This window comes from Salvelinus alpinus, chromosome 31, assembly GCF_045679555.1.
Source record: "Salvelinus alpinus chromosome 31, SLU_Salpinus.1, whole genome shotgun sequence".
NCBI lineage: Eukaryota > Metazoa > Chordata > Actinopteri > Salmoniformes > Salmonidae > Salvelinus > Salvelinus alpinus.
This window is the reverse complement of record NC_092116.1, coordinates 18,546,822-18,573,042: the sequence shown is the minus strand read 5'-3', so window position 1 is coordinate 18,573,042 and position 26,221 is coordinate 18,546,822. Positions and strand designations below refer to the sequence as shown.

The 26,221-nt window shown below is 40.8% G+C and overlaps 1 protein-coding gene across 1 annotated transcript; it reads right to left on the bottom strand.

Annotated features, from left to right (window-relative positions):
• Positions 1-279: 279 nt before the first annotated feature.
• Positions 280-23,959, bottom strand: LOC139561194 (E3 ubiquitin-protein ligase RNF19A-like). Its single transcript, XM_071378140.1, has 4 exons — positions 23,593-23,959; positions 15,242-15,342; positions 1,235-1,408; positions 280-1,082 (listed from the first exon to the last, which is right to left on the bottom strand). The coding sequence occupies exons 1-4, from the start codon at positions 23,675-23,677 to the stop codon at positions 624-626; spliced, it is 819 nt and encodes a 272-aa protein (XP_071234241.1). The 5' UTR covers positions 23,678-23,959; the 3' UTR covers positions 280-623.
• Positions 23,960-26,221: the final 2,262 nt, after the last annotated feature.

The window sequence follows — 26,221 nt, the reverse complement described above, 5'->3', positions numbered from 1 at the left end:
CCCGGCCATAGTGCTGTTTTTTTTCCTTTCTTATTTTATAAAAATTTGCTTGCTCACCTCACTTGTGAAAACATGTAATCCGTTAAACAATTACAGTAATCAATTTAGAGTAATTCATTTAAATGGCCTAATGTGATTTTGTTTGGCCATGTTGGAATTATTTCAACCCAAGACAACAAGCAATTCTGTTGTTTCCTTACTTTGTGTTCTTGTACCCAATGGGAAGTTACTAGATCTGTAGTAAACAATGTTAACAAATAATCAGACATAAACACATCATTTGATGTAAGACATAAGCTTTATTGAAATAGTTTTCTTTGTCATTAATAAAGGGAATAAACTCACAATATTAGTTAGAAGAGGACTACTGAACAATACTGACATTACAATTATGATTATACAGACACTAAGAAAATGTTTGCCTTGTAGACAACAATGGCATTGATATCCATAAACATATGCAGGTTGAGGGGGACATAATTATAATGTGTTCATAGATGTATAGATTGGCGGTTACATTGCCATTTATGTGTTAATACATGTTCACTTCTGTGTGCCATTGTGAGAATCAGTGTAAGGTTATTTATCAGGTGACATCTTGAGGAAGGAGAGTGATAAAATCTTTACTTGCCACTCCAGGAGGGTATAGAGGTCTGTCTAGGAGCCACACCATCAGAGCAGGGTTTGAACCACCCGTTATCCTTGTTGCTGCACTCAGATGAGAGCTTAAGGCAAACAAAGCAGAACTCTTTCTTGCAATTTACACAGGTTATATTCTTACATTTAGTCTGATCATGCGTAGTCAGCGCGCCACAGGTGGGACAGGCACGTACAGAAGGACAGCTGGTGACCCCCGCCACCTTAGTAAATGAGATGGTAGTGCAGTTCTTTAGCAGTTCCCGGGCTGAATTGGTGCAGCCATCATTGTCACAGCGGTCAGAGCGTGGTCTTGAACCTTTCCACTGCCGTAGGCACTGCCAGCAGAACTCGTAGAGCTGGCCTTTTTCTGCTGAGCACATTATGCAGTGGACACACAGGTTGGAGGGGCTGCTTCTAGAAACATTTGACCTGCAGCCAGGGCACTTGGTTGGGTATGGGTAAGAAAAGAGGTTGTTGACATTATTAAGCAAAATGGGATTGCTCCTGCAGTATAGCAGCCTTGTAAATAGTGCTGGGAAAAGTGATAGTCACTTTTCATTGACAGCTGAATGCATTTGAATAAATTAACACTCACTGGTTTGTATTCAGAAGAGTTTTGGAGTGAAAATAAATACGCCAATGTCTCCTCAAATTCGTGTATCTCCTCGCTGGTCAGAAGAGCCTTCTTACGCACCTCTTGGTAAGTCCACTCCGTACCACATTCTTTCCCATGTTTGTCAGTAGCAGGACAAGTGAACTTGAACTTTTTCTGGGAATACAAAAAGCTATTTTAGTTACTCTAGAAATACTCTAGGAATTCAGCTTGAAGAACAATTCGCTGTGAAAGTGATGACTCCTTCCGCTTTACTTCCGTATCCTTTCCCATACGGTTTTAAACGGGATTCAAGATGAAATCGTCAAATTCATGAAAATGTGGTAAAACTTCATTTAATAGCCTGGGAGTGTATTTGCCTAAATCACTGGACACAACAGGCCCTTATTAGAGACAGGCTTCTATTTGAGCCAGGCGTCTATTTCCTTAATGCACACAGGTTTAGCTAATTTGCGTAGTTAATTGTTAAATTCCAGCATTCACTTTTATTATACATTTATTACATTCATTATTTCCTGCATTAATGTCCAACGTGATTTTTTGAAAATATATATATTTTCTTTTAAATATATTTTTTTAAACAATATACGTCAAATATGAGATGTACTTTTCTAGTATATATTAAATATACTATAAATATACTATCATTACAATTCAACACACTTATTAAAAGTGTACTTTAAATTCATGGTTTTTATGTCTTTTAGACTACTATAAATATCATATCATCAACCTTAAATACACTTCTTAAAAGTGTATTTTCAATTTTTTTTAATTCAGTCTAAGTATATCATATGTTCACTATCATTAAACTTAAACACACTCATTAAAACTGTACTTGGATTTCAATCGCTTTAATTATAACTTAAATAACTTGAATATATATTCATTCAAAATACACTTGGAGTTGTTTTTAATTTGAAGCACATATTTTTATGGTAAGAAACTCTGCTTATGAGTGAACAAGTACACTATACAGTTGAAGCCGGAAGTTTACATACACCTTAGCCAAATACATTTAAACTCAGTTCTTCACAACTCCTGACATGTAATCCAAGTAAAAATTCCCTGTTTTAGGTCATTTAGGATCACCACTTTATTTTAAGAATGTGAAAAGTCAGAATAATAGTAGAGAGAATGATTTATTTCAGCTTTTATTTCTTTCATCACATTCCCAGTGGGTGAGAAGTTTACATACACTCAATTAGTATTTGGTAGCATTGCCTTTAAATTGTTTAACTTCGATCAAACGTTTAGGGTAGCCTTCCACAAGCTTCCCACAATAAGTTGGGTGAATTTTGGCCCATTCCCCTTGACAGAGCTGGTGTAACTGAGTCAGGTTTGTAGGCCTCCTTGCTCGCACACGCTTTTTCAGTTCTGCCCACAAATGTTCTATATGATTGAGGTCAGGGCTTTGTGATGGCCACTCCAATACCTTGACTTTGTTGTCCGTAAGCAATTTTGCCACAGCTTCGGAAGTATTCTTAGGGTCATTGTCCATTTGGAAGACCCATTTGCGACCAGGCTTTAACTTCTTGACTGATGTCTTGAGATGTTGCTTCAATATATATACAGTGGGGAGAACAAGTATTTGATACACTGATGATTTTGCAGGTTTTCCTACTTACAAAGCATGTAGAGGTCTGTAATTTTTATCATAGGTACACTTCAACTGTGAGAGACGGAATCTAAAACAAAAATCCAGAAAATCACATTGTATGATTTTTAAGTAATTAATTTGCATTTTATTGCATGACATAAGTATTTGATACATCAGAAAAGCAGAACTTAATATTTGGTACAGAAACCTTAGTTTGCAATTACAGAGATCATACGTTTCCTGTAGTTCTTGACCAGGTTTGCACACACTGCAGCAGGGATTTTGGCCCACTCCTCCATACAGACCTTCTCCAGATCCTTCAGGTTTCGGGGCTGTCGCTGGGCAATACGGACTTTCGGCTCCCTCCAAAGATTTTCTATTGGGTTCAGGTCTGGAGACTGGCTAGGCCACTCCAGGACCTTGAGATGCTTCTTACGGAGCCACTCCTTAGTTGCCCTGGCTGTGTGTTTCGGGTCGTTGTCATGCTGGAAGACCCAGCCACGACCCATCTTCAATGCTCTTACTGAGGGAAGGAGGTTGTTGGTGTAGATCTCGCGATACATGGCCCCATCCATCCTCCCCTCAATACGGTGCAGTCGTCCTGTCCCCTTTGCAGAAAAGCATCCCCAAAGAATGATGTTTCCACCTCCATGCTTCACGGTTGGGATGGTGTTCTTGGGGTTGTACTCATCCTTCTATTCCTCCAAACACGGCGAGTGGAGTTTAGAGCAAAAAGCTCTATTTTTGTCTCATCAGACCACATGACCTTCTCCCATTCCTCCTCTGGATCATCCAGATGGTCATTGGCAAACTTCAGACGGGCCTGGACATGCGCTGGCTTGAGCAGGGGGACCTTGCGTGCGCTGCAGGATTTTAATCCATGACGGCGTAGTGTGTTACTAATGGTTTTCTTTGAGACTGTGGTCCCAGCTCTCTTCAGGTCATTGACCAGGTCCTGCCGTGTAGTTCTGGGCTGATCCCTCACATTCCTCATGATCATTGATGCCCCACGAGGTGAGATCTTGCATGGAGCCCCAGACCGAGGGTGATTGACCGTCATCTTGAACTTCTTCCATTTTCTAATAATTGTGCCAACAGTTGTTGCCTTCTCATCAAGCTGCTTGCCTATTGTCCTGTAGCCCATCCCAGCCTTGTACAGGTCTACAATTTATCCCTGATGTCCTTACACAGCTCTCTGGTCTTGGCCATTGTGGAGAGGTTGGAGTCTGTTTGATTGAGTGTGTGGACAGGTGTCTTTTATACAGGTAACGAGTTCAAACAGGTGCAGTTAATACAGGTAATGAGTGGAGAACAGGAGGGCTTCTTAAAGAAAAACTAACAGGTCTGTGAGAGCCGGAATTCTTACTGGTTGGTAGGTGATCAAATACTTATGTCATGCAATAAAATGCAAATTAATTACTTAAAAATCATACAATGTGATTTTCTGGACTTTTGTTTTAGATTCCGTCTCTCACAGTTGAAGTGTACCTATGATAAAAATGACAGACCTCTACATGCTTTGTAAGTAGGAAAACCTGCAAAATCGGCAGTGTATCAAATACTTGTTCTCCCCACTGTACATCATTTTCCTACCTCATGATGCCATCTATTTTGTGAAGTGCACCAGAACCTCCTGCAGCAAAGCACCCCCATAACATGATGTTGCCACCCCTGTGCTTCACGGTTGGGATGGTGTTCTTTGGCTTGACAGCCTCCCCCTTTTTCCTCCAAACATAACGATGGTCATTATGGCCAAACAGTTCTATTTTTGTTTCATCAGACCAGAGGACATTTCTCCAAAAAGTACAATCTTTGTCCCCATGTGCAGTTGCAAACCGTAGTCTGGCTTTTTTATGGTGTTTTCGGAGCAGTGGCTTCTTCCTTGCTGAGGGGCCTCTCAGGTTATGTCGATATAGGACTCGTTTTACTGTGGATATTGATACTTTTGCACCTGTTTCCTCCAGCATCTTCACAAGGTCCTTTGATTAGTACTGTAAATTATCCTTATGTCTGACATTATCTTGTAGGATCGTCCCTTTCATTTTCCACATGTCCAATTCTTTCTGGGGCGTTCGTTCATGGCTATCCTGTAACAATTCTCTGTCAAGTGTCTTATCTTCTTTAAGATGTATCTGTGCTGCTTTGTATGGTTTTAAATGCCTATGTGCTTGTCTGTGTAAATAGTAACCTTTCTCACCTTTCTTATTTCGCAGACACTAGTCAATGCTACTATTTCGGCCTGTTGTGCACAATAATTTCTAGGCAATGGTTCGGTGTCTAACACCTTAGTTCCTGAAACCAACTAAGCTTTCATTCCCCTTTTGTCTCTACTCAGTAACTGTTATCTACCCATTCTGTGTCACTTCTATCTTCTCTTCTCATGCTACTCCCCAACCATCAAGGTCTCAGCAGTGCGGGGAGGGCTTCTCCGTCTGCCCTTCCTTCTATCTGTCTGTCGCTCTTTCTTATAACAGTCAGTATCAAATATGGGTTGTTTCCAAATATTGACTAAATGTCAATGACTAAATGTCTCACTGTCTCACCTGTCTGTGGTGGCAATCTCTAAGGTTATTACATAGTTTGATTAAGGTTATCTCGATGGTCTCAATGATCCTGAATCACCACAGATGTCATATATCCCTGTCCTGTTGGCTTGGATTAGGTTCTAAATGCTTAACATAAGTCTACCATTAATCCAAGGCTATGCCATTTCTATCTTCTCATTGGTTCAAATTACAAATATGTCAAAAAACTATAAACTCGTTCATAATTATCAATTACATAAAGGACCTTAAAATCAGTATCACAAATGACCTTAAATTCATTATCCAAATGGCCCTCCCATGAGGCTGATCAGACCACAAAGGAAAACCATGATAGAGGTCAGAAGTCATACCACCCTTTTACAGTCGTGTTTCTTACTATATTAGACAAATTAAAGAAAAACCATCAAACATTTTCTACATTTGTATCCCAGCTTCCCAGAACATTCCCTTTATCTAAAGAATTCACGTGTTTAATTAATACTCAGAAAATAAAACTTCTAATATTCCATATGTGTGTGTACCCCTTTAAGATATCGTGTCTCTATGAAAAATGGTAATGTCCTCAAACCCAAAGGCAACCCCCAGGTTCTAAACAAACAAAACATTTCCAGGCCTTTTCAATTTGGTAGAAACATGCTTTTATCACACTCGCTCCCTTCAAGATTACAGCCCCCAGAAAACATTCCAAAGAAAGACAATGAAGCACTCCTTTTCCCAGAAAAACCACCTGGTCAGCATTCATTATACTACCCCGATTCAGAAACCCAAACGTTGACTACAAGCAAAACCTAATGATCATTCCATTGTACTCCTTCCAATCATTAGTTTTACATTTCCTCAATGGTTATATGTAAAACCCATTCAGTCTGTCTGCAAACAGTCTCTCGAAATGCTTGATAGGGATACCCTGCCATTAGACACACACAACTGTGATTAATCTGCCCTGTCCCTGCAAAATAAAATTAACTCAACCTGAAATCCACTTTACTGACCTGACATTGTTCCACGTAATGGAAACCAATTATAATGTTAGAATATCTTAACTTCCTGTTCCAATTCCCTGGTGTTACCTAACCAATCTACACCTTTCCCTTCTCTTTCGGCTTCACCCTTATGAATTGTCCCAGACTTAAAAGTAATATGTAAATCGCCAAAATGTATAACCTACTTCAGTCAATCCATAAGAATAAAAACACATTTCGGTAGGCACAACTCTATCGCAATTATCTCTCCGCTATTATTTAGAATTCATTAGATTTAGGTAACTGTCTCTTCTATGATTCAGTAATTTAAATACGACTCCATTCTCAATAGGTTATTCCAGCAGACCATTTAGGCAAGACAACGTATTACATCGAAATTGCCTCGCTATTATTTAGAATGAATTAGTCTTTCAATTTAACCTAGACAAGCTATTAAAACGTTCAGTTTATATCTTAAACAAACACCAACAACCGTATCTTTCCAGGCAAAAAATATCAATAGTTGAATTTAAGTCTATTGGTGCATAGGCTGGGATACTAACCCGAGTCTCCCGCATTGTAGGCAAGAATTCTACCGCTGGACCATCAACACTATTGAAATGACAGAGACGCAAATAACCCTATTATTATAATTGTCTGTAGTCGTAAACTCAGGCACGTACTACCGAGACAATTCCCAGAAAATAGCCCTAATTTAAAGGTCCAAGCGCTTCCCCAGCGAGGATTCTCATTAATCTCGCTCTCGTTGTCTCTGCCTCTCTCTTCCTCTCCCGATTGTCGCGCCTGTCCTTCCCTTTATGTTTGCAATTTCGGTGGTTGTGTCCTACTCGGTCACAATGTTTACAGGGAGCCTTACACTCCCGGGCAAAATGTCCTGTCTCATCACAATTGAAACATTTTCTGTCGTCTGATCCTGTCCATTTTTCCCTTCTCTCTTAGGTCCCTTCCCCTTAAGGCCTCCTTTATGTTTGTCTACAATTACCCTGATAGTTACTGTCAGATGCTCTGACTCAACCTGTTCTCTCTGTTTACACTCGGTGATTATGGCCTACTTTATTGCAGTGTTTACACGGTGCCTCACAATCTCTAGGAAAATGACCCGGTTTGTGACAGTTAAAGCATCTATCCTTTCTTTTCTTTTTTTTCTTTTCTTTTGACTGTCTCTATCCACTTTTCTCAACTTTCTCTACCTCTATCCACTTTCTCAATAAGTTTGCTAAATCCTGTCCTCCTTTCTCTCTTCCTCCCTCAGCTCCCTGAGGACCAGCATATGGGGGAGGGGGTAACGGGACGGGCGGCACCTGATGCGGCTGCCTCCGTTTCATTACCACCACCTCGTCATCTGGATTTTCCCTCTCCCCCTGGTCTGCCAGGGACGGGTATAATTTGGGTTTAGGTGATGTCTCTGTGGGAGACGTGGGAGTCCTCTCTGTCTGCTCCTGGCTACCTAATTCTTCCTCCTTAGTAGCTCCCTTTTTCTTTGCCCCCTCCGCTCTTTCTCTAGCTTCAGCCAGCCAAATACGAGTGGTGTCGAGCCCTTCTGTCCGTTGCTCTTCTACCTTGTCCCCACAAACCCTATTTATTTGTTTAATCATTGATTCCAGTTTTTCTATATTTAAACGTCCGTCACATTCATACTTTTTCCTCCATTTCAGGCCAAAATATTATCTTATTATTATCTCTCTTAGCTTTTCCCTGCATATATTTCTCATCTCCCGTTAATTCCGGGATTCCCTTAGAGGATTTACTGCCCATTGTTAGTAAACTTTGTAGTTACTATGCTTATTCTCAAAATCTATGTGTATGTATTTCTATGATCTATGTATGTGCTTTTTACCGTTATCCAATTACTATAGTTGTTATCCTGCACAATCTATGTGTGTTTTTCCTTTCTTGAAACTTTATCTATAGAGGTGTCTTTCGATCAGACATTAGGTCTCACCTGTAAACAACCTGTAAGCTATTTTCCAGGGGACATAAATCCCTAGTCAGCAGCCTATTTTTCTGTTGTTCCTTGTTCTTTTGACGTTAATATCTCGTTTCTCACTCCACTATATTAGGCTTCCCTTCTTCGTTGGATAATCAGACTTAGATGTGCGAAGATCTGACTCTCCCCTTCCTGCTCATATCACTCTAGATCAATTACTGTTAGATCTTAGTATGTTAGATCGACTAATGTATATTGACCAATTTAACGGTTAGGTCTCAACATTAGATAGTTTACATTGGAAGTGGCCACAGATACCTGGGGTCATTACGGACCCCCTTCTCCAGCTGCCTAGATGGCTCTACACCCAATTCCTATTTTCCAATTGCCTAGAATACTACCTATATCAGGGTTCTCTACACAAAATTCCAAAAATAGGTCACCAGGTAAGAATGCCCTGTGGGATTTTTAAAATCAACACCTAAACTATGCAAAAACAATCAAATATTTTTCTGAATGTAGCCCGAGCGTCAATTCCCCAAATTCGTGAATAAAGGTTTACTGACCTTCGTCTCATAGACTGGGAAAAGCAATGTGGGTTAGATTCCGTCACCGTCTCTGCCGACCTTAGATATATACCGGCCTGTTATAGAACCCCAATGTCAGGGGACAGGTCTTTAATTTACGGGTCAACGACCCGCTCGTGCACGGTTTTCGGCGTGGTACCTTCAGACGGCGGGGACAGGTATTGGAATCCGGCTCTCGAAGGACCAAATTGTTACGAGAATTATGTTCTCAATGTTCATAAACCATTTCAATTAAACTACTCAGTCTGCAAGCCAGAATTTGTAAGATTCTGGTTGAATGAAACAGACGGAGGCCCAGCTACGATAGTCAAAATGTTTATTCACGAGAGCGCTAGTCTGTTGTACAAAACCATTAATTTAATACTGGCTCCTTAAGCACTTACATTCACACACAAACAGTAGGTATCCTATGCACATACTGTATCACTACCCAGCCGACAAAGATTAGGGCGACCGTGAGAAGTCCTCCCTGCCCTCTCCCAAATCTCTCAGAGGCCCCTAGCAAGGTCGGCACCGGATTTTGCTCAGACAGTCTGTGTTTAAGATACTATAAAGACATATTGTACAGATATATTGTTTTACCCTAATTCTGACTAAACCTACACTCATCATTTATTATAATTTTACTGACTAAAACTACACACATCATTAATAATACTTTTATGATTCTAATCAATTTCATACAATTATATGGTTTCAGGGTGGAATATTCTAATCATTAATTGAAGCATATAAATTCCATTATCAACTGGTCTTTACAATGAAATCTGTTGACACAGCAGTTGCTGTCTGCTATGTTTTATAGATATCTTTCATACAAATCTTAACCTTGTGACCATTCTATGTATCTGTTGTTCGTCATGTAAGTTGAGAGGTGTGTATCTATAAAAGATCTTTGTACTTTTCTGTTGGTACTTTCAATGGTTCATTAGAGATGGCGCATCATTGAAAGTCAAATTGCTATTGCAAAGCTCTTATTATTATTAAAGATGTAATTTAAGTATAACTCTGATTGGTGTGTGAAGTTTGTAACTCTCCTCATTTGGTAATGCTGAAAAAAGCCACCACAAGGTACACCTCCAATTGACTCAAATGATGCCAATTAGCCTATCAGAAGCTTCTAAAGCCATGATATCATTTTCTGGAATTTTCCAAGCTGTTTAAAGGCACAGTCAACTTAGTGTATGTAAACTTCTGACCCACTGGAATTGTGATACAGTGGCTACTTCAACTGTAGCTAGCTATGCTGAACTTGAATGACTGTTATTCACAGTTAGCATATCTCTTAGTTGTCAATCAAATGTATTTGGCAGGCGGTCAAGTTCCCGTTCAGTTGTCAAAACATGGGTTGGGACAAGCGCGCATTAAGAAGCGAACTACAGAAAGATGAGCAGGCTACTATTCTCCATCGTTTATCAGTGTAATTCTTACGGCCAACTAGCTAGCTGAAAAAGTTTGAGAGGGTTTTCCCAGTGTTCCCTCGTTTTTAGTTCATCTCACTTTGGTTGGCATTAGTTGTTGATCTTGTTGTTGTTGATGTACATATCAACAGCAAACAACAGAACTGTGAACTCGGAACTAGAAACTCAGAAATCTCAGACTTCCGACTTCAGTGTGTTCAAGACAACTGAGAACTTGGGGAAAAAAATTTGCTCTGACTGGGCAAAATATTTTTGAACGATCAACAAACTCGGAGTTCCAACTCGGGAACTCAGGAACTCTTTCTCAAGCTCCAACTTTTCAACCTTAAGATCACTGACGTCATGATTTGACCTCGTATTTTTCAGAGTTCCCAGATGTCCTGAAAGCACCATAAGTGGTCTGTCTGTGAAATCAAAAAAACGTGTAGTAACTTGTCATATAGGTAAGGTTCTGGTCACTGGAGATAGGGGATAATGGTGCTTTCAAGACAACTGGGAATTCAGAAAAATACAAGTTAAAATGATGTCAGTGATCTTCAGGTTGTGTAGTGCAAATTCATACAACTATGCATTCATACACTAATGCAAAACTATGCATTATTAAATGACACTGATGTTCAAGATACTGTAGTTTAGTTTAATTTTATATTCACCTTATGCATTGATAAGTCACTTGGCTCTGTCATATCCTCACATGGTCTCTCCTATCATTGCTATGCAGACGACACACAATTAATCTTCTCCTTTCCCCCCTCTGATAACCAGGTGGTGAATCGCATCTCTGCATGTCTGGCAGACATATCAGTGTGGATGACGGATCACCACCTCAAGCTGAACCTCGGCAAGACGGAGCTGCTCTTCCTCCCGGGGAAGGACTGCCCGTTCCATGATCTCGCCATCACGGTTGACAACTCCATTGTGTCCTCCTCCCAGAGTGCTAAGAACCTTGGCGTGATCCTGGACAACACCCTGTCGTTCTCAACTAACATCAAGGCGGTGACCCGTTCCTGTAGGTTCATGCTCTACAACATTCGCAGAGTACGACCCTGCCTCACGCAGGAAGCGGCGCAGGTCCTAATCCAGGCACTTGTCATCTCCCGTCTGGATTACTGCAACTCGCTGTTGGCTGGGCTCCCTGCCTGTGCCATTAAACCCCTACAACTCATCCAGAACGCCGCAGCCCGTCTGGTGTTCAACTTTCCCAAGTTCTCTCACGTCACCCCGCTCCTCCGCTCTCTCCACTGGCTTCCAGTTGAAGCTCGCATCCGCTACAAGACCATGGTGCTTGCCTACGGAGCTGTGAGGGGAACGGCACCTCCGTACCTTCAGGCTCTGATCAGGCCCTACACCCAAACAAGGGCACTGCGTTCATCCACCTCTGGCCTGCTCGCCTCCCTACCTCTGAGGAAGTACAGTTCCCGCTCAGCCCAGTCAAAACTGTTCGCTGCTCTGGCACCCCAATGGTGGAACAAACTCCCTCACGACGCCAGGTCAGCGGAGTCAATCACCACCTTCCGGAGACACCTGAAACCCCACCTCTTTAAGGAATACCTAGGATAGGATAAAGTAATCCTTCTAACCCCCCCCCCCCTTAAAAGAGTTAGATGCACTATTGTAAAGTGGTTGTTCCACTGGATATCATAAGGTGAATGCACCAATTTGTAAGTCGCTCTGGATAAGAGCGTCTGCTAAATGACTTAAATGTAAAAATGTAATGATAACAAATATTGATAGGTGATATGATGCAATACAACTAGATTAGAAGGCTTAGACTACTTAATCCTAATGTAAGCTAAATGCATTGGATAGAAAACAAATACTGGCATATTATAAAGGAGAAGGCCTTCTAATTATATTTATGCATATAAAAACAAATATTTGTTGAAATTTAAAATTATTTTGGTATCCACATATGTATGTCTTTGGTTTGCAGTTGAACAAAACGGAGAAAAAAATCGGAATTATTTACTAAATGTTAGCTTATTCCACAAAGAAATCCTAAAATGGCCCAGACAATATTATTGCCACCTTCTTGAAGTAGTTAGAAATGATTCGATTTTAAGCAGGTGATTCTCCTTTACTTTGGAATTGAGTCGCAGGTGCCTGCATTATAAGAAACACTAATTAAACCAGTTTAAATAGAGAAAAGGACTCATTCTCCTGTTTTGTGTCACTGTGTGTACCGCAGTGAGCATGGAAAAAAGAAAGAAAACCAGAGAATTATCTGAGGAGACCAACCACAAGGTTGTAGCCAAGCATGGACAATCTCATGGCTACAAGTCCATCTCCAGAGACCTTGATGTTCCTGTATGGACGTGGCTGCAAGAGAGAACTTGATGGAAGATTGCAGCAAAAGATTGTTTGAATGGTGGAGAAAGCACCTCGATCAACTGCTACTCATATTCAAGCTGACCTTCAGATACAAGGTATGACAGTTTCAACTCGCACCATCCATCGCCAACTGAATGAAAGGAGGTTACATGTGCATGACATCATGAAATCAGGAGAATACCAAGGCATTTTGGAGCGCAATGTCGGATCCAGTGTCTGAAACCTGGGTCTCCATCGAAGGTCATGGGTCTTCCAGCAGGACAATGAACCCTACTAAAACCCTCCAAAAACCCTCCAAAACAAAACCCTCCTGTTTCGTTTTGTTTGTTGTCAGTGACTCTTCGTTAGTTCCCCCTTATGTTTGAGTGACAATTTTGTGTTTTCTTGCTGGGGAACATAACAAAAGTCTTATTAGTCGTATGTATAGGTCCAACAAAATGCTTACTTACAGGTTCCTTCTCAACAATGCAACAAGGAATAATAAAAGATAAAAATACAAACAAAGTAAATGGCTGAGCAGAATAGAATAAACATTTTAGCATCCACAAGTGAGCGACATAAAGAATAGAATAGAATGGCGCCGGAAGGGATGGCTGATGTTTTACGTCCTCCTAACCTGTGCTGTGCTATTTTGTTAGTTTTTTCGCGTTATTTGTCACTTATTTTTTACTTATTTTGTACATAATGTTGCTGCTATCGTCTCTTATGACCAAAAATAACTTCTGGGAATCAGAACCGCGATTACTTACCTCGAACTGGAATAATAATTTTTCTTTAACATGTCCGATGCAAAGGATATACTGCTTTCACGGGGATGGGCCCAAATCCACGTCATTTGCATGAAGAAAAGACAGAGAAAAAGGGGGCGGAGGTCGGGCTGCCTTCTGAGAATTCATAGGCTAATGAATGAACTCCCATTGCCATCTGTTCTATTGGCAAACTTGCAATTATTGTAAAATAAAATGGATGACCTAGGATCAAGATTATACTACCAACGGGACATTAAATGCTGTAATATCTTATGTTTCACCGTGTCCTGGCTGCCTGAAGTAGAGTACCTTATGATAAGATGTAGACCACACTATCTAGCAAGAGAGTTCTCATCTATATTATTCGTAGCTGTCTATTTACCACAAACCGATGCTGGCACTAAGACCGTACTCAACCAGCTGATTAAGGCCATGAGCAAACAAGAAAATGCTCATCCAGAAGTGGTACTTCTAGTGGCCGTGGACTTTAATGCAGGCACATTTAAATCCGTTTTACTTAATTTCTACCACAGGTGCAACAAGAGGAAACCTTTACTCCACACACAGAGATGCATACAAAGCTCTCCCCGCCCTCCATTTGGCAAATCTGACCATAATTCTATCCTCCTGATTCCTGCTTAAAAGCAAAAACTAAAGCAGGAAGTACCAGTGATTCGCTCAATACGGAAGTGGTCAGATGACACAGATGCTACGCTACAGGACTGTTTTGCTAGCACAGACTGGAATATGTGAGGACCTCAGTACACCCTTAATTCTGAAGTTTTGGGAATTTCCGCTGCATTGCTAGGTGTTATGGGATAGCCTCCCCGGCGAAGGGAATGAAAAAGTATGCTCCTACGCGTGGTTTGGTTTCCAGACCTCCCAAGTATGCTTATGAAACTTCCGGTTAACCATGTACATACGTGCCTTTTCGCGTTCTTATGTTTGGAATCGTACTTGAAGAATGACAGTTGACTACCATACTCAGTATACGCTCTAGATTGAACACAGTATGCATTTTGGAACACAGCCTGTTTTCATGTTATCAAGAGGGTTCCTGTTTGTATCTGTGTTACTGGCAAAATATTTATGTAGTTATTTTTTCCGACGTTTACTGACATCTGTCATAAGAACTGAGTTTTGGGCATTAACAAATTCATAAATTATTCTGCGCTCTGGCACTCTAAAACCAGAGTGCTCTGATATCGGAGTAGATTGCCATTGTGAATTTACGAACACATCCTTTGTCACTTTCCCGAGGTTGGAGTAATAACATGTTCAGCTCTAGATATTGGTTCAAATCTAGGTTGTGCCTTTAGAATTTGAGAAAATAAACAACTAAGGATTCATTTTTCACTTCTCTCATTGACTTCCCAAACCCAAGCATGGTCTGTCAAGTTTGCTTCGCTAGGATTTTCCTGAAGTAACGTCCTGTTGGGCCTCTGGGTAACTAAAACTAATATGGCTAGGGTTAGCAAGCAAGCTAACCAACAACTGTAACAATGTATTTGAAAGACAAACAGTGCTTACTGGGCAAACGTTTTCAATTAACATTTGCAGACAAAATTAGCTTACATGTTGTTAATAATCCTTTGTTTGTAAGCCAACTGTTTTTATTTGTGATTGCATGCACACCGGCTTTCAAATCAAATGTATTTATAAAGCCCTTCTTACATCAGCTGATGTCACAAAGTTCTGTACAAAAACCCAGCCTATAACCCGTGTTGGTAAACACCTCACCCGTCTATATCCTAGTGGGTTTTCTGAATAGGAGGTTTTTAGCCACTTTTATATTTTGAGAATGTTTGTAATATGAAATGTCTGAAAACATTTTGTGTAGCCTACCTGGTTGAGCAGCATGCGACACCATTCTGTCAGTGACTCAGGTGTGACTGCGTGACCACAGGACATCTCTGCTTTCAGAATTTCAGGGTAATCATCGCCGGCTGAGACATCAAAAGACATTTGATCAGAAAATGATTTTACATGAACAATATTGTGATTCAATTGTCTGTAAGGGCTGTTATGCCAAAACTTCTTCATTTTTTATGTCACATTCTCCTTCAACCTGACACCTTTTAACTATTAGGAAAAAAATAGTTGTCATTGTGCAATGGCTGTTAAATAAAAGCACCCAAGCACATACTATGCAAGATATTATAATTGGGTCGTTCTTGAGATATGGTGGCATTTGGGCATGACATAATTTTTTATATATATTTATTTATTTATTTAAATATATTTGGGTACATCTTCCCATTCTCAATCAACTAATATGGTTGCCTAATGGCTTTAAATAATTTTAACCATTACAATAACATTGTGTCACCAGTAGGAGAGTAGTAACACCAATGATGGCAACATGAGACATATTAGGTACACTTGCATTTTCTGAAATGGATGCCACAAAAGGTAGTCAATTCTTTAAAACAAATTTATGAAAGTGATATGATTTATAATTTTGCTCAAAATGTAATTTCCCTTGATTTAAATGAATTAACAGCAAGCAGTGGTGGAAAGAGTACCCAATTGTCATACTTAAGTGAAAGTAAATATTCCTCAATAGAAAATTACTCAAGTGAAAGTCACCTAGTAAAAAACTACTTGAGTAAATGCCTAAAAGTATTTGGTTTTAAATATACTTAAGTATCAAAAGTAAATGTAATTTCTAAAATATACCTAAGTATCAAAACTGAAAGTATGAATCATTTCAAAAAGCAAACCGACTGCACCATTTTCTTGTTTTTTAGCCAGGGGCCCACTCCATCACTCAGACATTTTTATTTATTTATTTTTATTTCACCTTTATTTAACCAGGTAGGCAAGTTGAGAACAAGTTCTCATTTACAATTGCGACCTGGCCAAGATAAAGCAAAGCAGTTCGACACATACAACAACACAGAGTTACACATGGAGTAAAACAAACATACAGTCAATAACACAGTAGAAAAATAAGTCTATATACAATGTGAGCAAATGAGGTGAGATAAGGGAGGTAAAGGCAAAAAAAGGCCATGGTGGCGAAGTAAATACAATATAGCAAGTTAAACACTGGAATGGTAGATATGCAGTGGAAGAATGTGCAAAGTAGAGATAGAAATAATGGTGAGAAAAGGAGCTAAATAAATAAATACAGTAGGGGGAGAGGTAGTTGTTTGGGCTAAATTATAGATGGACTATGTACAGGTGCAGTAATCTGTGAGCTGCTCTGACAGCTGGTGCTTAAAGCTAGTGAGGGAGATAAGTGTTTCCAGTTTCAGAGATTTTTGTAGTTCGTTCCAGTCATTGGCAGCAGAGAACTGGAAGGAGAGTCGGCCAAAGGAAGAATTGGTTTTGGGGGTGACCAGAGAGATATACCTGCTGTAGCGCGTGCTACAGGTGGGTGCTGCTATGGTGACCAGCGAGCTGAGATAAGGGGGGACTTTACCTAGTAGGGTCTTGTAGATGACCTGGAGCAAGTGGGTTTGGCGACGAGTATGAAGCGAGGGCCAGCCAACGAGAGCGTACAGGTCGCAGTAGTGGGTAGTATATGGGGCTTTGGTGACAAAACGAATGGCACTGTGATAGACTGCATCCAATTGATTGAGTAGGGTATTGGAGGATATTTTGTAAATGACATCGCCGAAGTCGAGGATCGGTAGGATGGTCAGTTTTACAAGGGTATGTATGGCAGCATGAGTGAAGGATGATTTGTTGCGAAATAGGAAGACAATTCTAGATTTAACTTTGAATTGGAGATGTTTGATGTGAGTCTGGAAGGAGAGTTTACAGTCTAACCAGACACCTAGGTATCTGTAGTTGTCCACATATTCCAAGTCAGAACTGTCCAGAGTAGTGATGTTGGACGGGCGGGTGCAGGCAGCGATTGGTTGAAGAGCATGCATTTAGTTTTACTTGTATTTAAGAGCAATTGGAGGCCACGGAAGGAGAGTTGTATGGTATTGAAGCTCGTCTGGAGGGTTGTTAACACAGAATCCAAAGAAGGGCCAGAAGTATACAGAATGGTGTCGTCTGCGTAGAGGTGGATCAGAGACTCACCGGCAGCAAGAGCGACATCATTGATATATACAGAGAAGAGAGTCGGTCCAAGAATTGAACCCTTTGGCACCCCCATAGAGACTGCCAGAGGCCCGTACAACAGGCCCTCCGATTTGACGCACTGAACTCTATCTGAGAAGTAGTTGGTGAACCAGGCGAGGCAATTATTTGAGAAACCAAGGCTATCGAGTCTGCCGATGAGGATGTGGTGATTGACAGAGTCGAAAGCCTTGGCCAGGTCAATGAATACGGCTGCACAGTATTGTTCTTATCGATGGTGGTTAAGATATCGTTTAGGACCTTGAGAGTGGCTGAGGTGCACCCATGACCAGCTCTGAAACCAGATTGCATAGCGGAGAAGGTATGGTGGGATTCTAAATGGTCGGTAATCTGTTTGTTGACTTAACTTTCGAAGACCTTAGAAAGGCAGGGAAGGATAGAAATAGGTCTGTAGTAGTTTGGGTCAAGAGCTTCCCCCCCTTTGAAGAGAGGTATGACCGCAGCTGCTTTCCGATCTTTGGGAATCTCAGATGACACGAGAGGTTGAACAGGCTAGTAATAGGGGTTGCAACATTTTCGGCAGATAATTTTAGAAAGAAAGAGTCCAGATTGTCTAGCCCGGCTGATTTGTAGGGGTCCAGATTTTGCAGCTCTTTCAGAATATCAGCTGACTGGATTTGGGAGAAGGAGAAATGGGGAAGGCTTGGGCGAGTTGCTGTGGGGGGTGCAGTGCTGTTGACCGAGATAGGGGTAGCCAGGTGGAAAGCATGGCCAGCCGTAGAAAAATGCTTATTGAAATTCGTAATTATAGTGGATTTATCGGTGGTGAAAGTGTTTCCTATCCTCAGTGCAGTGGGCAGCTGGGAGGAGGTGTTGTTATTCTCCATGGACTTTACAGTGTCCCAGAACATTTTTTAGTTTGTGTTGCAGGAAGCAAATTTCTGCCTGAAAAAGCTAGCCTTGGCTTTTCTAACTGCCTGTGTATATTGGTTTCTAACTTCCCTGAAAAGTTGCATATCACGGGGGCTGTTTGATGCTAATGCAGAATGCCATAGGATGTTTTTGTGTTGGTTAAGGGCAGTCAGGTCTGGAGAGAACCAAGGGCTATATCTGTTCCTGGTTCTACATTTCTTGAATGGGGCATGCTTATTTAAGATGGTGAGGAAGGCATTTAAAAAAAAACAGGCATCCTCTACTGACGGGATGAGGTCAATATCCTTCCAGGATACCCCGGCCAGGTCGATTAGAAAGGCCTGCTCGCTGAAGTGTTTCAGGGAGCGTTTGACAGTGATGAGTAGAGGTCGTTTGACCGCTGACCCATTACGGATGCAGGCAATGAGGCAGTGATCGCTGAGGTCTTGGTTGAAAACAGCAGAGGTGTATTTAGAGGGCAAGTTGGTTAGGATGATATCTATGAGGGTGCCCGTGTTTAAGGCTTTGGGGTGGTACCTGGTAGGTTCATTGATAATTTGTGTGAGATTGAGGGCATCAAGCTTAGATTGTAGGATGGCTGGGGTGTTAAGCATGTTCCAGTTTAGGTCGCCTAGCAGCACGAGCTCTGAAGATAGATGGGGGGCAATCAGTTTACATATGGTGTCCAGAGCACAGCTGGGGGCAGAGGGTGGTCTATAGCAGGCGGCAACGGTGAGAGACTTGTTTTTAGAGAGGTGGATTTCTAAAAGTAGAAGGTCAAATTGTTTGGGAACAGACTTGGATAGTAGGACAGAAGTCTGCAGGCTATCTCTGCAGTAGATTGCAATACCGCCCCCTTTGGCCATTCTATCTTGTCTAAAAATGTTGTAGTTAGGGATGGAGATTTAAGAATTTTTGGTGGTCTTCCTAAGCCAGGATTCAGACACGGCTAGAACATCCGGTTTGGCAGAGTGTGCTAGAGCAGTGAATAAAACAAACTTAGGGAGGAGGCTTCTAATGTTAACATGCATGAAACCAAGGCTATTGGGGTTACAGAAGTCATTAAAAGAGAGCGCCTGGGGAATAGGAGTGGAGCTAGGCACTGCAGGGCCTGGATTCACCTCTACATCACCAGAGGAACAGAGGAGGAGTAGGATAAGGGTACGGCTAAAAGCTATGAGAATTGGTCGTCTAGGACGTCCGGAACAGAGAGTAAAAGGAGGTTTCCGGGGGCGATGAAATAGCTTCAAGGTATAGTGTACAGACAAAGGTATGGTAGGATGTGAATACAGTGGAGGTAAACCTAGGTATTGAGTGATGAGGAGAGAGATATTGTCTCTAGAAACATCATTGAAACAAGGTGATGTCATCGCATGTGTGGGTGTAGGAACTGAAAGGTTGGATAAGGTATAATGAGCAGGGCTAGAGGCTCTACAGTGAAATAAGCCAATAAACACTAGCCAGAACAGCAATGGACAAGGCATATTGACATTAAGGAGAGGCATGCTTAGTCGAGTGAATTATAAGGGTCCAGTGAGTAGTGAGGTTGGTTGGGGTAACGGTGATTCAGACAGCTAGCCGGGCCATCGGTAGCAAGCTAGCATAGTATGGCGGTCTGTTTTTAGCCACCTTGTGCATTTCCGTCGGTAGATTAGTGGGGTTCACTGTGGTAGAGGGGATCAATCCAATTGGCAAAATAGATATAGTTATAGTGACCCAAGAAAAATTGTCCGATAGACCTATTCAGATAGCAGCCGATAAGACAGCTAACGATTAGCGGGCCGCAGATGGGCGTTCAGGTAACGTCGCGACGGAGGGGCCAGTTGTATAACTCCCTCGGGCAGAAAACGTCGGTAGTCCAATTGTGAAGGCCCGGTGGGGCTCCGCATCGGCAGTAAAACGGGTCTGGATAGGTGATTGTAGCCCAGGAGTGGCTGATGGAACTCTTCAGCTGGCTAGCTCCGGAATAATTGATGTTTGCTCCGGGATCGATGTAAGCCAATAGTCACACGGATAGCAGCTAGCTAGCTGCGAGATCCAGGTGTAAATGTCCAGAGCTTGCGGTTGAAATCCAGGGATATGAAGAGAAAAATAGGTCCGGTATGTTCTGGTCTGAGTCGCATTGTACAAAACTGGCGATAGCTTTTCGAGCTTAAGGATAGCTGATGACCACCAACCGTGGTTAGCTGAATACTAACGTTAGCCAGTAAACTGGCTAGCTTCTTGTTAGCTTCTGGCTAGCTTCTGGTTAGCTTCTGGCTAGCTTCTATTGTGGATTTCAGATTTGAGGTAAATAATACCTTTTTATTTTATTGATGAGGCGGGTTGCAGGAGAGTGTTTTGAATTTGAGTTTTTGGAAAAGAAAATATATAAAAGATATGCGAAGAAAGATGTAAATATATATATACACGGGACACGACAAGACGAGGACAAAGGACGTCTGACTGCTATGCCATCTTGGAGACATCATTTTAAAACGAAGCATGTACAGTTGAAGTTGGAAGTTTACATAAAATTAGGTTGGAGTCTTTCAAACAAATTTTTCAACCACTCCAAAAATGTCTTGTTAATTAACAAACTATAGTTTTGGCAAGTCGGTTAGGAAATCTACTTTGTTCATGAAAGAAGTGATTTTTCCAAATATTGTTTACAGACAGATTATTTCACTTATAATTCACTGTATCACAATTCCAGTGGGTCAGAAGTTAACATACACAAAGTTGACTGTGCCTTTAAACAGCTTGGAAAATTCCAGAAAATGATGTCATGGCTTTAGAAGTTTCTGATAGGCTAATTGACATAATTTGAGTCAATTGGAGGTGTACCAGTCGATGTATTTCAAGGCATACCTTCAAACTCATTGCCTCTTTGCTTGACATCCTGGGAAAATCAAAAGAAATCAGCCAAGACCTCAGAACAAAAAATTGTAGACCTCCACAAGTCTGGTTCATCCTTGGGAGAAATATCCAAATGCCTGAAGGTACCACGTTCATCTGTACAAACAATAGTACGCAAGTATAAACACCATGGGACCATGCAGTCGTCATACCGCTCAGGAAGGAGACGCGTTCTGTCTCCTAGAGATGAACGTACTTTGGTGCGAAAAGTGCAAATCAATCCCAGAACAACAGCAAAGGACTATGTGAAGATGCTGGAGGAAACAGGTAAAAAGGTACCTATAATCCACAGTTAAACGAGTCCTATATCGACATAACCTGAAAGGGCGCTCAGCAAGGAAGAAGCCACTGCTCCAAAACCACCATAAAAAAGCCAGACTACGGTTTGCAACTGCACATGGGGACAAAGATCGTACTTTTTGGAGAAATGTCCTCTGGTCTGATGAAACAAAATAGAACTGTTTGGCCATAATGACCATCGTTATGTTTGGAGGAAAAAGGAGGAGGCTTGCAAGCCGAAAAACACCATCCCAACCGTGAAGCATGGGGGTGGCAGCATCATGTTGTGGGGGTGCTCTGCTACAGGAGGGACTGGTGCACTTCACAAAATAGATGACATTATGAGGAACGAAAATGATGTGGATATATTGAAGCAACATCTCAAGACATCAGTCAGGAAGTTAAAGCTTGGTCGCAAATGGGTCTTCCAAATGGACAATGACCCCAAGCATACTTCCAAAGTTGTGGCAAAATGGCTTAAGGACAACAAAGTCAAGGTATTGGAGTGGCCATCACAAAGCCCTGACCTCAATCCTATAGAACATTTGTGGGCAGAACTGAAAAAGTGTGTGTGAGCAAGGAGGCCTACAAGCCTGACTCAGTTACACCAGCTCTGTCAGGAGGAATGGGCCAAAATTCACCGAACTTATTGTGGGAAGCTTGTGGAAGGCTACACAAAACATTTGACCCAAGTTAAGCAATTTAAAGGCAATGCTCCAAATACTAATTGAGTGTATGTAAACTTCTGACCCACTGGGAATGTGATGAAAGAAATAATATCTGAAATAAATCACTGGGAATTTGATGAAAGGAATAAAAGCTGAAATAAATCATTCTCTCTACTATTATTCTGACATTTCACATTCTTAAAATAAGTGGTGATCCTAACTGACCTAAAACTAGGCATTTTGACTAGAATTAAATGTCAGGAATTGTGAAAAACTGATTTTAAATGTATTTGGCTAAGGTGTATGTAAACTTCCGACTTCAACTGTATATGGAACTTTAGTTGTTTACATAACATTTTTGCTTGAACACCATTGGGTGGCAGCGTAGGCTAGTGGTTAGAGCGTTGGACCTGTAACCAAAAGGTTGCAATATCGAATCCCTGAGCTGACAAGGTACAAATCTGTGTTCTGCTCCTGAACAAGGCAGTCAACCCATTAGTCTGTCATTGAAAATAAAAATTTGTTCTTAACTGACTTGCCTAGTCAAATTAAGGTACAATTTTTAAAAATGAGGGGAGATATTTCCCATTCTGTCCAATGAGGTCATTTCTGCAAGTAAAATGGTGGTCACACTTCAGTATAGGTAAAACATATTGAAGTACTATGCCCTTATTAGGCCCATATTGAGTCTGTTTCTTGTGTAACTTGTGCTTTATTAACTATAAATATGCATTATGGCTAATAATTATGTTAATGATTGGCCAGTACCACATAACTAATCATGTTTGAATAACAAATCACTTAAGGCCTATCATATGGCTAATGAGCCATAATAAAGGCCTTATAAGCTGCTTACATAGGCCTACATACCTATAAACTACAAATTAGTATGTAATAGGTGTACCTTAAAATAACGTTTTAATAGCCTTCTTTGTTTTAATTGATCTATACAATATATTATATACTTTTGTTCACTGTCTAGCATTCAAAATAATAGATAGATATCTCTAAATCCCCAAAACATGGGGCAAGCCAATTTGCTATCTCCCAGTCGTTTCTACAATGGATACAAACAGATGTATTGCAGTATAATGGATATGCATGTTTTCTTATTAAATAACAGTTAAATAAAACGAATGTTTTTGTAATTTTGAAGTGTTTTTACATGGTGCCAAAGCCAACGGACAGCATTTACCACCGCAATTCAAGAATTGCCCAATTGTAACCACAATTCATTCAATTTATTAACGTTTGTGCTGTCTGGAATGGGAGAAACGTTGTTTTTTTTTAACCAAAGCTATTATTACAAAATAACATTCATGCAGAATAACGATTCCATTAGGCTTACTGGTTTGAGTGAAAATCCATTGTCTAATGAGTTAATCTGACAATAAATCTTACTAATATCATCCGGTCTCTTGACAAACTTGAGCGTTGTGTCTCTGGGGTCATAGTGCTTCTCTGGCTTCTGCAGTTGAGTTGCCATCGTGTTGCTCTCTTCACTCACTGTCTCTCAGCTGCTAGTTCACTCACTGAAGGTAGTCTGTAAGACTGAGCAAGGCAACGTGCTCTCCCTCTATTATCCCCTGAACTCTTTTTCAACATCCTTAGGTTTCACTTTCTCTTTCGATCTTTCTCTGAATCTGTATTATACTTCCGTATAATAACTTTATTGTAGGCTATTTCATGCATGTGAAGGTGAGATGTATAGACTACCCTTCCGCCCAAAAATTACATCCCGACCAGCAAATAAAAGTGTAGGCGGGACTTCCCAGCATAGCCTATGTATAACCTACAGTCATGTGTGACAGTAACCACGGCTCCATCCAACCATTTCATGCGGATGATTTAGCCTACATGACTCGTGAAAAAAGTCACGACCTGGCTGATGGAAACATGAAATGCCGGTACAAATGTATAAATGCCGACAGACAATTTGTTCGTTGGACATGGTGGGATCTTTTTGTGTCGGTAAAATTAATTATGCGAGAAATTGCGGTGGAAACGCCTTTATGCGTAAATATTGATATAATAACCATCATGTCGAAGTAAGCGTATAGTCACATGATGATATGTTGTGTGGTCCTCCCATAACGACGCGGGAAAGCATTCAGGTTATTAGGCTAGAGATTAAATACATTATGATTAACTCCACAGGGTGTTGAATGTCGAAGGTGATGAGCTAGCTTGATGTTCTTTTCCAAAAATATCGAGGGTCTTATTCTAGTGACATGTTCGATGCTTGGCTGCCGTTTGACAAATACAAATAATGGGCGTATCGCTCTTATCCACAATAATCTCATAATGTAGGTAGCCTGTCAGCAAACTGCCCACTCAAAAGTAAACTGTAACCAGTGCCTGCAATCTGGTTCAAGTTCATTCAACCTACCTGGGTATTTACAAACAGAACAGGAACTAAATCATCCACGTGTATTGATCTTTAGTAATGTTGCAGAAATCTGCTCTAAAGCAAGATACACACCCATGGGATGTAGTGATCATAATAGTTATATCTAGAAAAACCAACGTTCCAAAGACTGGACCTAAAATTGTGTATAAACGATCATACAATAGATTTTGCAATGATTCCTAGGTCGAAGATGTGAAAAATATTTGTAGGTATGATGTGTGTAATGAGGAACATCCTGACGCTACACTTGAAGCATTTATGAAACTACTTCTTCTGGGTACATCAAGAAAGAAACTGACTGTTAGTGTTGCCAACTAATTTTCAGGGGAAGTTGCTAGAGGCAGGTCGGTTTGTTGCTAAAAGTAGCTAAATTACGTTGTGATGTCATTGCGCGATGACGTCATTACGTAAACGTAAACCTGAATCATTATGTAGAATACACAATAACGTTACTCAAATTGACTAGCCATCTCTTCGAAAAATATGATTTGACATTTGTTAGTTTAGATTTGTTTGTTTATTATCATATATTTATATTTGTTAAAGTAATATAAACACAACACATTTTATATGATCAGATATTTTCATTTTTAAACACAACACATTAAATTATTAAACAATTACACATTATTGAACAATTACATTTTATTTCTTTTCTTTTCAACTAGTATACCTACACATTCGGAACAATTATAGTTTTAAGCAGTGTATTGGTAGTTAACATGCTAACTAACTGATCAACAATTATAGGTACAAGCTAATAACAAGGAATATATGCTATCTTATTGAACAAGCAACTTAACAAAAATAATTATGTGCGCGCTAGGCATCTCTCTCCAGCTCTCTCCAGGTTGTTGTGCTGCTTGGCTGGCTAGCTGTTCAATTTTTTCCTCCAGATATTGCCACTGTTCTCAGACACACTGCAGTACACACTGCCACCATCAGCTGTGTGTCTCCGCCAGTTACAGAAAGTCCACTCCTTGCATACGTACTGTAAATATTATGAATCATAGATTGGCAAGGAAATCCTCTTCATCTTCACTGTCCAACTGCATTGTCACAGAGCTGGAACCAGCAGTAGAGGATGGAGTGGCCTTAAAGCTGTATGCCAAACTGCTGCAGAACTTCACTTGGTTTATGCTGGTAACAGGTATCACCAGCCAGCTTCAGTCCATACCGCACCAGGAGTATGGAGTTGAGAGTGTGCAGTGACATTCTATTTCTTAACTTTGACTTGACCACACTCATTTGGCTGAACAGCCGTTCAACCTCCGCATTTGAGTGTGGCATGGAGAGGGCAGCGAGTGCAGCTTTGCACAGTTCTTCAAATGGATTTGACCCGGAAGAGTCCGTGTAGTTATTCACTTCACTCCAAAACTCGACTGTATTTTCAGTTGAGTCCCACCTAAACAGATGGATGTTTCTCCATTGGGAAACAATTTTATCAATTGTTTGGGGCTGGTATTCCAGTAGCTCAGCTACTTTAATAATTTCAGTGGTGCCTTTATTATGCTTTAGCGTTTACTTAACACTGAACAAGGCCATGTTTCACAAGGCTTTCAAGGTTGTCTGGGAGTCTTGCTTGCAGTTCCTTGCTTAAAGCAACAATGTAGTTGATGC